The 15410-nt window shown below is 36.5% G+C and overlaps 1 protein-coding gene across 9 annotated transcripts in view; it reads left to right on the top strand.

Moving 5' to 3' along the window:
* TCF12 (transcription factor 12) overlaps window positions 1–15410 on the top strand; it is a 393332-nt gene that overhangs the window by 298267 nt on the left and 79655 nt on the right. For 8 of the 9 annotated variants that reach the window (NM_001077885.1, XM_059890304.1, XM_059890303.1 and 5 more), the window contains 2 exon segments: window positions 8397–8532; window positions 12690–12742. In NM_001077885.1, coding sequence (NP_001071353.1) covers window positions 8397–8532; window positions 12690–12742 — 189 coding nt within the window. 9 annotated transcript variants of the gene reach the window in all.

Genomic DNA, 15410 nt, shown 5'->3' with positions numbered 1-15410 from the left:
TATAGGCAGGCAGAAAAATCAATAGTATGAGCTGATATGTAATTTTATTTTAGGAAAAAATTCAATAGATTATTATGTGCACTTTGGTTTTACCAAAATGTTTAAGAATCAAATAAAGGAAAAAATATATGATTTAGTTAGTGTATCAAGTCCTTGTAGAGAAAACTTTGTCTTAAACTTCTTTTGTATTTCTTACAGTACTAAACATTTTATTTTAGTTGGCAGGATGAAATATCATCTTGTGTTCTTAAGAAGAAACAATTTCTCCTTCCTTTACTTTGCCTAATCATTTCGATCATGGTACAGATAAAACAGGGGAACTGATTATTTCTGTGATTAGGACAACTGGGTGAAGGACAGCAGGATGAAGAACAACTTCTGTGGCTTTCTTGAAATTAACTGGAGAAAAAGAAGATAGGGTATTTCCTAACCACATCTTCAGATTTGTCTAAGAGGAAGGAGAAAAGTATATCATCGGTAAAATTGGTAACAAGTAAACTTTTTTCCCTAAAAAAAATTTGTTCTTTTTCTTCCTTTATTTCATGCATATGTACAAATATCTACAGTATGTATTTTATAGGTGACTCAACTTTAGGATTGTAATTCACAAATTCATTTATATGTCACTTAACATTTTTTCAAGTTACCTTTAAAAATGGTTATTGGACTCCTAGACTGCTACAGAAATTTTGTTGTACTGAGGAAAGAGCCTCTTCAACAGAAATAGATTCAAATTGGGTCCCCCTGCTTGCTGTCTGTATAATATCTCTATGCATGCAAAGAGTTGACTCATTGGGAAAGACCTGATGCTGGGAGGGATTGGGGGCAGGAGGAGAAGGGGACGACAGAGGATGAGATGGCTGGATGGCATTCACTGACTCGATGGACGTGAGTCTGAGTGAACTCCAGGAGTTGGTGATGGACAGGGAGGCCTGGCTTGCTGCGATTCATGGGGTCGCAAAGAGTCAGACACGACTGAGCGACTGAACTGAACTGAACTGAATGCTTAATACTGTTCCAGTAAATATTATCTGCTGCTGCTTCTGCTGCTAAGTAGCTTCAGTCGTGTCCGCCTCTGTGCGACCCCACAGACGGCAGCCCATCAGGCTCCTCTGTCCCTGGGATTCTCCAGGCAAGAACACTGGAGTGGGTTGCCATTTCCTTCTCCAATGCATGAAAGTGGAAAGTGAAAGTGAAGTCGCTCAGTCATGACCCACTCTTAGCGACCCCATGGACTGCAGCCTACCAGGCTCCTCCATCCATGGGATTTTCCAGGCAAGAGTACTGGACTGGGGTGCCATTGCCTTTCATATAACATTTCACCATATTAGTGCACATGCATTGCTTTTCTTTCACTCGATATATGCCTATATTTGTTGGTCTATAAGCTGTATATGGGTTTGTGCACATAAACATACATACTTCTGCTGAATCGTTCTGAGAATAAGTTGGCATTTCTCTGCTTATTCTTGATCTAGGTTGATACAGTTTAAATCTTTCCTCTGTAGTCACTTTGCTCTTTGGATTTAGCCTCTAATTGTCAGCCATTTCTCTGAGGGCTTGTTTATTCTCTTCTATTTCCAACATCCTATCTTACCTTCACCATTGAGAGTTACAACTCAGCCATCTTGGATTCAGGGCAGCTGAGGTCTCCTTACTTTGTACCCAGGAAACAACAAAAAAAATGCCCTTCATCTTATTTTCATTCTTTTATGATACTTAGAATGTGGTAACCTATGAGGAAAGAAAAAGTGAAATTAAGTTTTTATTTTTCACAAGGGGATACAACCATGCCACTTACTTTTACTTAAGCCTTACTTACTTCTCCAGTAACCCTCTGAACTAGTTAATAATATAACCATATATAGAAAACAAAGCAGGTGCATTAATGTTAGATAATTTGCCTAGGATCTTATAGTGAGGATTTGAACTCAGGTACCTAACTTCAAAGCTCATGCTGCCTCCAGGACATCCGAGTATTTACAGACATTTACTTTTAGGAATATAAGAAATGTATTTCCTGTTCACCTTTTAGATTAAGTTATGCCTCTTTTGGTCTTTATTATGACTGTTACTGGAATTCTTGGAAGAAATAACTCACTAGCTACATTTCATTCACCTGTAAGTACCTATTGTTATCTTACAACTTAAGCACACAGACTTCTTTACCATACTCCAAACACAGTCCTTTGTTTCTCCATCAATACAGTGCATAAGGGGTCTATTATTATTTTCTGAGAAAGGCTACATAGTAAATAATTTAGACTTTCCAGACCATACATTCTCTGTTGCAACTACTCAACTCTTCCATTGTAGCACAAAAACACCATAACAAATACATAAATAAATGAGTGAGACTGTGTCCCAATAAAAGTATTTTCCAACAGGTCCTATTTGACCTGTAGGCCATGGTTTGTTGACCATGGTATTAATCATCATCATCTTACATGCCCATTAGAATTTATATGCCAGGGAAATGTTGAAAGGAACATTGTTAAGTGACATATGAATACCCATCTCCTCTCATGTATTTACTTATTTATGTTAATGCAGCAACCAGTTTCATATGTACCTTTCGCATTAGAAAACACAGATGAAGCAATAAATATATCAGGCACCTTAAAACATTGTATCATGAAAGTCAGTTTTGTAGTGAACAGAGAACATCCTATTAAAAGACTAGTGATTTCTTAAGAGAAAAATTTCAAGATACATGACCCCTGCCCTAAAACATGTGGTAATAATATGTTCCATCTACCATATTCTAGCCATATTCTGATTGCTATTTGAGGAATGTTGAATGTGCCTAGCACAGGCAAAAAAACAGAAACACAAAACAGATGTGACAATGGAAATTTTAGTATAATACATGCAGGAGACTTGATGATTCCTGGGTCACACTATTCTCACACAAATAATGTAATCAGGAGATCGATTTCTAATGGTTTGTTATAGAAATAGAAAGGATGCATGTGTTACTTATATTTATTGTTTCCTCATTTTTATCATTTCTCCTAGTTATCTTAAGGGGAACTATTTCTCCTTCATGCCTGTTAGTCAACACCTTTCTTTCCTTATCTGTTGAATCTTGTATCTGTTGAAATTTGTGTGATTAATTCTAAGTAATTACATTGATATTATGCAGTTTTTTCATATATACATCATATTATCTGTTGTTTGAAACTCTCCTTTCCTTACTTTTTCTCTTGTAAAAGAAGATATCAACTCCATTCAAAGAATCACTTATCTTTCGAGAAGTCTGAGAAAGTTGTCTTAACTATAAACATTTCTGAAAAAATGCAGTGATCTTTGGCTCATTTAGTACACCGATGACTTCATGTGTACCCCAGCATTGTTGAATAGGCTTTTTTCTTTAAAACAAAACAAAACAAAAAAAACTGAAAAAGAGAATATATAGCAAAACATGAGATGCCGTGATCAGAAGAAAGTTCATAGTTGTAAATGCCTACATTTAGAAAGATCTTAAACCAGTAATCTAACTTATACTGTAAGAACATAGAAAAAGAAAACCAAACCCAGGACTAGCAGGAAGAAGGAAGTAGTAAAGATTAGAGCAGAAATTTTTTAAAACAGAGAATAGGAAAACTATAGAACCAACAAAATCTGAAGTTGGTTCTCTGAAAAGATCAACAAAATTTACAGATCTTTAGCTAAATTGACTATGAAAAAAAGAAGAGTCTAATTACAAAAATCAGAAATGAAAATAGGGGCATTACTACTAATCTTACAAAAATAAAAGGAATTATCAAAGAATACAGTGAACAATTTATGCTAAAAATTTGACACTCTAGATGAAATGGACAAATTCCTAGAAATATGTACACCAGGAAAACTGAAGAAATAGCAAAATCTGAATAGAATTAAAACAAGTAGTTTGGCAGTTTCTCTAAAAGTTAGACATAGATTTACTGTGTGACCCAGCAATTCATCGCTTAAGTGTCTACCCAAAAGAATTGAAAAGAGTTACTCAAATAAATACTTGCACACAAATGTTCATAGCAACTCTATTCACAATAGTCTGAAGCTGGATAAAGCCAGAATGTTCCATAAGTGGATAAATGCATAAACAAATTACAGTATATCTGTACAAAGGGATGAAGTTCTGATACATGCTACAACAAGATGAACTTCAAAAACGTTATACTGAGAGAAGCCAGACACAAAAGGTCACAAACTGCATTATTCCATTTATTTGAAATATTCAAAATAAGTCCAGAGGGACAGAAGCAAATTAGTTGTTGTCAGGAGCTCGAGCAAAAAAAATGAATGGAAATGACTGTTGAATGGGTATGGAATTGCCTTTTGGGGTGATGAAGTGGTTCTGGAACTAGATGGTGATGGTGGTACAATATTAAGAATGTACTAAATGTCATTAAATGTCGGAAGTCAAGAAACACCTGGAGTAACAGGCAAATTTGGCCTTGGAATACGGAATGAAGAATGGCAAAGACTAATAGAGTTTTGCCAAGAAAATGCACTGGTCATAGCAAACACCCTCTTCGAACAACACAAGAGAAGACTCTACACATGGACATCACCAGATGGTCAACACCGAAATCAGATTGATTATGTTCTTTGCAGCCAGAGATGGAGAAGCTCTATACAGTCAACAAAAACAAGACCGGGAACTGTGTCTCAGATCATGAACTCCTTATTGCCAAATTCAGACTTAAATTGAAGAAAGTAGGGAAAACCACTAGACCATTCAGGTATGACCTAAATCAAATCCCTTATGATTATACAGTGGAAGTGAGAAATAGATTTAAGGGCCTAGATCTGATAGAGTGCCTGATGAACTATGGAATGAGGTTCATGATATTGTACAGGACAGGGATCAAGACCATCCCCATGGAAAAGAAATGCAAAAAAGCAAAATGGCTGTCTCTGGAGGCCTTACAAATAGCTGTGAAAAGAAGAGAAGCAAAAAGCAAAGGAGAAAAGGAAAGATACAAGCATCTGAATACAGAGTTCCAAAGAATAGCAAGAAGAGATAAGAAAGCCTTCCTCAGTGATCAATGCAAAGAAATAGAGGAAAACAACAGAATGGGAAAGACTAGAAATCTCTTCAAGAAAATCAGAGATACCAAGGGAACATTTCATGCAAAGATGGGCTCGATAAAGGACAAATGGTATGGACCTAACAGAAGCAGAAGATATTAAGAAGGGGTGGCAAGAATACACAGAAGAACTGTACAAAAAAGATCTTAACGACCAAGATAATCATGATGGTGTGATCACTCACCTAGAGCCAGACATCCTGGAATGTGAAGTCAAGTGGGCCTTAGAAAGCATCACTACGAACAAAGCTAGTGGAAGTGATGGAATTCCAGTTGAGCTATTTCACATCCTGAAAGATGATGCTGTGAAAGTACTGCACTCAATATGCCAGCAAATTTGGAAAACTCAGCAGTGGCCACAGGACTGGAAAAGGTCAGTTTTCATCCCAATCCCAAAGAAAGGCAATGCCAAAGAATGCTCAAACTACTGCACAATTGCACTCATCTCACATGCTAGTAAAGTAATGCCCAGAATTCTCCAAGCCAGGCTTCAGCAATACATGAACCGTGAACTTCCAGATGTTCAAACTGGTTTTAGAAAAGGCAGAGGAACCAGAGATCAAATTGCCAACATCCGCTGGATCATCGAAAAAGCACGAGAGTTCCAGAAAAACTTCTATTTCTGCTTTATTGACTATGCCAAAGCATTTGACTGTATGGATCACAATAAACTGTGGAAAATTCTTAAAGAGATGGGAATACCAGACCACCTGGCCTGCCTCTTGAGAAATTTGTATGCAGGTCAGGAAGCAACAATTAGAACTGGACATGGACCAACAGACTGGTTCCAAATAGGAAAAGGAGTACGTCAAAGCTGTATATTGTCACCCTGCTTATTTAACTTATATGCAGAGTACATCATGAGAAACGCCTGGCTGGAAGAAGCACAAGCTGGAATCAAGATTGCCGGGAGAAATATCAATAACCTCAGATATGCAGATGACACCATCCTTATGGCAGAAAGTGAAGAGGAACTAAAAAGCCTCTTGATGAAAGTGAAAGTGGAGAGTGAAAAAGTTGGCTTAAAGCTCAACATTCAGAAAACGAAGATCATGGCATCCGATCCCATCACTTCGTGGGAAATAGATGGGGAAACAGTGGAAACAGTGTCAGACTTTATTTTTTTGGGCTCCAAAATCACTGCGGATGTGACTGCAGCCATGAAATTAAAAGACGCTTACTCCTTGGAAGGAAAGTTATGACCAACCTAGATAGCATATTGAAAAGCAGAAACATTACTTTGCCAACAAAGGTCCGTCTAGTCAAGGCTATGGTTTTTCCTGTGGTTATGTATGAATGTGAGATTGGACTGTGAAGAAAGCTGAGTGCCGAAGAATTGATGCTTTTGAACTGTGGTGTGGAGAAGACTCTTGAGAGTCCCTTGGACTGCAAGGAGATCCAACCAGTCGATTCTGAAGGAGATCAGCCCTGGGATTTCTTTGGAAGGAATAATGCTAAAGCTCAAACTCCGGTACTTTGGCCACCTCATGCGAAGAGTTGACTTATTGGAAAAGACTCTGATGCTGGGAGGTATTGGGGGCAGGAGGAGAAGGGGACGACAGAGGATGAGATGGCTGGATGGCATCACTGATTCGATGGACGTGAGTCTGAGTGAACTCCGGGAGTTGGTGATGGACAGGGAGGCCTGGCGTGCTGCAATTCAGGGGGTCGCAAAGAGTTGGACACGACTGGGCGACTGAACTGAACTGAAATGTCACTGGTTGGAAATATAATGATTAATTTTATGTTATATTAATTCCATCTCAGAGTTTTAAGCTGAAACATAAATATTATTTAAGATTATTAAGTAGTGTGATAAACTGAAAATGAAAGTTTTTCTGGAGGCAGGGACTGGACTACCATGACTAGTGTTATAAAGTTCTACTGATTCTTTCTCACCAGAGCTGAGATTTATTTCTCCATGTCTTTATGATACTTAGTAGCCAGAATAACAGCCACCCAGAGTGTAGTGATAACTGTAAAGGTTATTAAATATGGGGTGGGAGAATACTAAATATGTTAGCGAAATCACAGTTGTTTTCATTTGAGAACCTCACTTGCATCTAACACGCTTTCCAGTTGAGGTCTTCTTTTTCCCTCAGCTTTCCGAAAGCTTGAAAACAAATTCTGCTGCATTGACTTCATTTGCTTTATGATAGGGTCAGTTGATTAGCAGGTCAGGGCTGCTGAATCTCTGGATTTCAGTGCAGTACTCAATAGAATCTCATGATGTCTCTGTAGCATATGTTAGAGCTGTCTCCTCAGCCTTGTCATCCTGGACAGATGGTTATTATGGATCAAATATAGCAAGATGGATTTTATTAGAGATAAATGTTAAGTCTTGCACTTGGAACCAAAGAACACAAACTGAACAAGGAAACCATTGGAGGGATGTTACTTAATAGCAACTTATATAATAAAAGAGTAACAGGATGTGATCTCTCTTGACCTCTCAGTATGAGCTACATAGCACAAATGTGTTGTTAAAATGTAGTCTCAGAAACTCCTGTACATTAATAAGACTACATCTGGGGCATTGTTCTCCATTCGCTTTTCCAAGAGACTTTGACAAATGGAAAATAAATTTGGAGGTCTGTGTCAGGAATGGTGGGGAGGACATTCAAAACTATGTCATGAGACACAGTTGATGAAAACGGGAATGGCTAGTCTTGAAAATATTGGTAGTCTTTTAAACAATGAGAGCTCTCCATAAAGAAAAAAGAAATGGAAAAAAGAACAGAATTGACTCCCTTGTGTGCTCATGAAAGCATTCAAGCAAAGACTGGGTGGACATTTTTCAAAAATGATCTTGATGATTAGAGTGGGACTACAGGAGATTTCCCTGGTGGTCCCGTGATTAAGAATCCACCTTGTAGTGCAGGAGACAACAGGTTCAATTCCAGGTTGTGTAACTAAGATCCCGCATGCCACTGAGCAACTAAGTTCTTATGCCACAACTAGAGAATTTGTGTCCTACAATAAAAGATCCCACATGATGCAACTAAGACCCAACATAGCCAGATAAATAATAATTATTTTTTAAAAAGAGTGGAACTACATACCAACTAAAATATTCTTTCAACTCTAAGATTGTATGAATCTACATAATTTCTAAAAAGCAGGCAACATGAGGACATGAGGATGGGCAAAAAGAGAAAACACAGGTTTAAACTAATAAAATTCAAACAAGTACTTAGATACTTCCTAAATTCAAAGCACTGTTCAAGTTATCATAAATAATTTGAAAGTGATGTCATTTTCAGATTTGGGTCCATAATCAATGAGAAGATAACTCGTTTCCTTGGCCTTGTTTTATAGTCTAGTCTCCTGAGACAAGATCTAGGGCTTGGAAGCCCAGCACAACTCTCTTCTTCAGGAAAACCTGGGACACCCTACTACTCATTTTCTGCCACAAGTTCCAGGAGAAGACCACTCCATGACTCTGCAGCACTTGGTAAGTGTATCACACAACAAATCCCATTTTAAAAATGTTTCTTCCCCACCATCACCCCCATTAGTTTATGCTTCTGGCTACACTTCTAATTAGAAAAAATTTTATTTCTTGGGTGTCATGATGATATTAGGGCTTATTTGCATAAAGCAGTATATACTTAATAAACAGTTTAATATTTTTATTTGATCATCACCTTAAGAGGAACTGAATAGTGGAAAATTGAGCTTTAAAAATGGGACTAGTTTTTCCTCTTGTAATAGAAATGTCATATACTAATATTAATCCCTTATTCTTGACTACAGTTGATATAATGCTGAACAGTCTGCAAAATGGTTTTATAATATACATTCTCATTTCATTCATATAGCAGTCCTACTAGTCAGTGGGCGTAATACAGGCTTTAACATAAAACTGAGGCTCAAAGGACAGCATATTCGTATACCTAGTAGGTGGTTTATGCAGACTTTCTGACTCCAACTCCAATGTTCTTTGCATATTCGTTGCATCTATTCCTCAATTTTTAAAAATTGAAGTAAAATTAACATAAAATTACCTTTATTAAAGTGTACAATTCAGTGACATTTAGTATATTCGCAATGCTGTACAACCATTTTCTCTATCTAGTTCCAAAACACTACCTCAAGAGGCACCTCAGTAACTATCAAGCATACACCTCTCATTTTCCTTACTTCTTTCCTTCATGTCTTGTGTGTAGCCTAACCAGGCCAGTCTGTTTTCATGTTGCTGCTTACAGCAAGCCTCAGGTATACTCTTACACCCTATCCAGTCAATGTTGAAATGTGAGACTTTTGGATTATTCTTACAAAGAATCCTCTATATGAGAAAATTGAAACTGTAAAGCATGTTTATATTGAGGATAGGCCACCCTCTAAAATAAACCAAAAGAAAATAGGTCCTAGCTATTTATTCCACAAATACTTGTTATGCTTCTAATTTGTTATATCTACCTTTGTAAGGGCTTTCTCCAGGTGGCACTAGTGGTAAAGAATCTGTCTGCCAATGCAGGAGACATAAGGGATATGGGTTTGATCCCTCTATCAGGAAGATCTTCTAGAGAAGAGCATGGCAGCCCACTCTGTTATTCTTCCCTAGAGAATCCCATGGACGAGGAGCCTGGCGGGCTACAATTCATAGTGTCACAAAGAGTCAGACACGACTGGAGCGACTTAGCACACAGGCACCTCTGTCAAACCCAAAATTTGCTAAAATATCCCTAGCCTTTGAGTCTAGAGTATGCTTAAAGGTATAAAAGGGCACAGTGATGGATTGTCATATTAGTCATAGAGATCTCTGGTTAGATGTGCCCACCTCTGCTTATAGGTGATTGAGTATTTGTGCTGTTGGAACAAGCCCCTGTGATTTAGACCAATATACTTATTAAGGAAATGGTAAGATATAGTATCTTTTCTCCATCTCCACTTTTGTTTCCCACCAAATCAGTTAGGGTAAAAACGTTCTTTTGACTATAGATGTGTCAGTGTCACTCTAGAAAAATACCTTGTTAGAATGCTGTGTGAGCACACACCATGACAAAAAGCACTAATATAGACTAGTACACTACTACTAAAAGTTCAGGGAGGAAATGAACCACTGGAATATTGAGGGTGAGGGGAGGGAGTTGATTTCATTTAAAACTCAAGCTTCCCAGAAATTAAGGCTTGTATATTCATTTTTATTTTGATTATGATGTTAGATACTATGGATTTTCTCTTTTATGCCAGGTACAGTGTTATACATACTATATCTTTATAAAAATTCTAGTAAGTTATAATATTATCGTCATGTTACATGGGCTTCCTTTGTGGCTAAGCTGGTAAAGAATCCGCCTGCAATGAAGGACATCTGGGTTCAGTCCCTGGGTTGGGAAGATCCCCTGGAAAAGGGAAAGGCTACCCACTCCAGTATTCTGGCCTGGAGAATTCCATGCTCTGTATAGTCCAGCGGGTCGCAGAGGTGGACTGACCTACTTCCACTTCACGTGTAATAAATGAGGAACCAATATGCAGGAAAGTAAGCAACTTAGCCAAAGCTTGGTATTGAAGGAGGCCCACTCATCTCCTGTGTAAATACCACCTAGTAAATTATTATTCCACTCTTCGTTGTTATTTCTCAGTCTTAGACACTCTCTCTTGGTATTGCAGTTACTCATAAAATCTCTGGAAGGATTTCAGAGATAATCTATACCAATTTTAGCATCTTTTCAAGATATTTAGATGCTTTAGAAAATCAACATTCTGCAAAACACTGACTTAACTATTGATAATAGTTTTGCCACAAATTTTAATATAAACCTAATAATAATGGCTAAAATTTATTGTGTCACTTTCTGTTAGGTACTGCTCTGAGCATCTTTCTGTATTCCCTTTATTGCAACAGGTCCAGGAAGTTATTGTAGATAACTGAAGTTAAAAGAAGTTAAGTAACTTGCCCAAGCTCACACAGCTGCTATATGATGGAGCTGAAATTTGAATCCAATCAGCTTACTCTCTTAACTGTTATACTTTGAAACCTCCCAAAAGTGAACTTTGTATTCTAAATTCATGATTTTGAATCCAGCATTGATGCATGTAATTGTATAATGGCAACTAATGATTAGATTAAAAATATAAAAGAAGAATTTCCATTCCTAGGGCAGGGAAAAAACTGGCCTAATCCAAAGAGCAATGTATTCTACTGCTAGTTATCCCAAAGTAGAGTGATGGGCTCTAGATTTATAGGAACAGTTCAGTTGACTGTCTCTATTTATATGGACTGTGTCTTTTGCTCAAGGGATACTGTATTAGTTGTGAAGAGTTGGGTTTTAGAAAAAGCCTCCCAAAGAACAAAAATTTTGCTAGTAAGTTTTATAAATAAAGAGTGTGCCAGATGTTGTTTATCTTAGGCAGTTTTATTTTAAGGAAATATAGGCTGCTTCTTGGTAGGAACCAGATGCCAATGAGTGTTTTTTTCTCTCTTTATTGTACATAATTTTTCCACATACTACTTATGAAGTTGCTTTTTTAGCTTTGCAGCCTCCTGGTATATTTACTAAGAATCCCAGCCCTAATTTAAATGAATTTCATTCTTTCTTAAACAATTGAATGTTTTACTGTCATATTATTTATGACCCAGGAAAATACCATTTTTGCAGTTCTAACTTTTATAGTTTTCAAAAGCATTGTAGTTAATATTAGCCTTCTTACATGTTTTCTCTTTTTAATAGCAAACCCATCTGAGAAATCCTGAATTTGATCCATTATTTGTGTATGATTGGAATGCTGCATTTAACACCGTTTTTACAATAAAATGAACAAGTATTAAATTTTAAATTTTACAAATAGTACCAAGTGAGGCTGGGTAGGCATATGAAAATATTCATGTTATCCTTTAATAAATAATCTGTATCTTAGAAAGAAATATACTTAATTGTTTCTTGGAAATAAATATAAACATCCAAGAATAAATTGTATAGAAATTAGTGCTGAAGTTTCCATTTTAACCACATATTGTTACAGGAAATATTCTTGTAGAATACTTATAGGATGATATCATATATGACAATGCTTGTGTTTAATAGTTTATGTAATATATTTCAGGTATTAGTATAACCTTTACTTTTCAGTTATTAAATATTTCAAATTTTTAACATAATTTGTAGCATAACATTAGCTTTTAGTCTAATATGCTTTTAAACCTAATTCTCAGTGTGATATGAACACTAGATTTGTGTCTCCCTTAAGGAGTCATATTACTAAACTGACCTGTTGCACCAGATGCCCATCTGCAGATGAAACTGAGATAAATGATGAAAAGTGCCTAGTATGAAGCCTTGTACATAATAGGTACTTAAGAAATATTATTCCCTTTTCTCAAACATGCTTATTGGTTTGTTATTTTCTCTCTTGTTTTACTTTGTTTGCTGCCATCTTCCCAGACTTACAGGATATGTATTTCAGAGTACATCACTTCATTAGGAGTACGTGTTTTACACTAGAACTGGTTAGGAAGAATGGAACTCCTGTCCCTGTATTCCCTTACTTATTCCTAAATCCTGGAAAACGAGGAAGGTACTAGGAGGGAAAATCCTTTCCTGCTCATTTGAAGTCTGAACTTTTCTAAAATAAATGCTGATGAAATATACTGTTTCCCACGTACAGATCCTTTGCAAGCAAAGAAAGTCAGAAAAGTACCTCCTGGTTTGCCTTCTTCTGTAAGTACCACTTCTTTTTTTTTGACTTTGTGGTAAGCAAATTAATTTCAGGTATTCAGTATCTGCAGACTGTCAGGATACATTCAGTTGGTGTCAGTAGGCATACTTCACATAGTAATTGATCTCTGCTTCACAGAATCATTGATTGAGTTAAATCTGAATTCAGTGTTAGGTTTTTAGATTTCTCTGCAATGATTTGTAGTTTACTCATATGCTTTCACTCCGTGTCCCTGTCATTTGAATTCCCCTCTTGGGAAGAGGACTAGGCCGCTAGCTGTCAAAGAAGATCTCCTGTACAGGTCTTTTGATGTTTAATTAGTCATTATGTTGCTGAACAGGAGGACAGACAGAGATTAATAGCTGAGAATCTTAGAAATTTACATTTGTAATAATCCCAATGGAGCTAAAGACATTAGGATTCGACGGACGTGTTCGGCTCAGCTTGCCTCAGTAGGACTGAGGTTATTAATATGCATAAATCACCAAGTCAGATGTTCATTGTGAATCTCTTGTGGATTTTAAAGCCTTCATTAAGCCTTTCCTAACTTCAGCCTAGCATCAGGAAAGCTTTCGAGCAACTAGTTTGTTGATCCCTCTTTGCTCAAAAATGTATCCTTTGAGAATAAAGAGCTTCATGAGAATAAAAAGATTGGAAAGGTTTGGTGAACAATCATTAATGGCCATGATAATCTGATGCTGTAGGGATGTTTGAGCTGTTAAATATACTTTATTCTCTTAAAGAGTAAAAGTATTTGTAAATGAACCTACATTATAAATCCACCTACAATTTTAAAATCCCTGGTGTGAGAAGGGGAGATTTTCTTCCTCTCCCTTTGCTTAGAACAAATGGGGAGTGGGGCTTTTGGATTGAGGCTGCTTGCCTTATAGGGTACATCTCTTTGTTGTGTAAATGGATGTTGGCCTTTTATTTGGCAGTACTTAACACATGAGCGCAGGTGCTGCTGGGTGAGTCACAGCTCATCCAAGTATACACTGAATGGAATATCCGCCTTGGCAAGTAGTAATCTAGAAGGAGCAGCATGGGTCTGAGCTTTTTAGTTTTTATTAAGACTGAAGTAGAGATATTATCTTTTTGGTTGTTTGCCTTCCTTCTTTCCTATGTTCTTCCCCCGCCCTCTCTTCTGTATGATACATGAAAACTCAAATTTGAAATCCTCTTTGAAATTCACTTCCAGATGGATCTGAGTTTTATGCAGCCTAGGGCAGCTGTGCTCTGAACCTGCAGCCTACCTGGAAGGTTGGATTGCAGCTGCAGGCATTCTTAAAAGCTTTTGCTTGCATAAGCACTTGGACCCACTGGAGGCTGAATAGCTGCTTGATAAACAAAATGAACACAACGCCTCAAATCATTATTCCCGAAGACAGGATTTTTTTTTTCAGCAACAGCTAAAAATAGTTGGGCAATTTACATTTTAACAGTTGTGTGCTTTGCAGGGGTAGGTGGTTCCACAGTAGAACATGATTTCTGCTAGATAAACAGAAGTCATATATAAATCTGACAGAACTGCTAAAACATGGAAGAAAGTATGCAGTCTTTCTGGTAATTTGTTACTATAATTCTATAAGAGTAACAAGTTAAATTACATATTAATATTTGGTAGAACTATACAGGTTTTAAAAAATACCAAATTAGTAGATGAAAAATTCATCTCATTTCTTTGCCTTATAATATTTTAAGAAACATTATCTTTTTTATGTTTCATAGTTCTTTCATTTTTAAAACAAAAAGGCAAAAAGGACAGAGCAGCCTGGAGAGAATAGACACTGGAGGTCACCAGTGTTCTTTATGTCCTAATAGTAATTGCATTCACTACCTGGAGGTAGCTCTCTATATTGTCTCAGGTCTTAAGGATGAGCCACCGAGAGAGAGAAAGTGAATGAATTGTGATGAAAGTTTGATTTCTTTGAGAACCACTAGGCAATTTCACAAGTCAGGCCTACTTAAATATATTGTATTACTAGCTGCTTTATTTAGGATTTATTAGATATGTTTCTATAAAAAAGATTAGAAATTATTATTTTCAGTTCTGTACTTAACATCAGCATTGAACATGATCATATTGCTTTGAAACCATGCTGAAAATAGTTTTTCAAGCATATTAAAATTTATTAAGAATATATAAATAATGAATTTTAATTGAAAATATATTTTAGATTAAATGCTGTGTTAAATCTCAAGTTTTAAAAAAAGAATTTTTTTAAACTGAAAACTAGTACTTTGATAAATACTAAAATAACAAACTAAGAACACTTATGGCTACACTGCTTACCTTTTCAATGTTTAAAACAAAGGGGATTTAAAATATTGGTTTTCTATTTGGATGCTTTTACTGAATATATTTAATTCATAGGCCTTTTACAGTGTGAATTGTTTTAAAATGGGTATAAAAATGAAAATGGACTATGTATATTTTATTTCATGGTCATTTGTAGATCTTACTTCCCAAACTAGAAACTTCACCATAATGTTTCAGATGTCCCAGTTTGCTGCTGGTCCATTCTTTCTTTAGTCATCTGTAAAATGCGTGTTACCTTTACCAAAGAAAGCAGAAGAGCTAGGTTAGTACTGCATCGCTCACACAGCTCTGGAAAAAGCAGGCAGGGTTACTTAACATGCCAATCTTGGATAACTACATAATTTGACCAC

This window comes from Bos taurus, chromosome 10, assembly GCF_002263795.3.
Source record: "Bos taurus isolate L1 Dominette 01449 registration number 42190680 breed Hereford chromosome 10, ARS-UCD2.0, whole genome shotgun sequence".
Classification (NCBI taxonomy): Eukaryota; Metazoa; Chordata; class Mammalia; order Artiodactyla; family Bovidae; genus Bos; species Bos taurus.
This window is presented reverse-complemented; position numbering and strand designations above follow the sequence as displayed.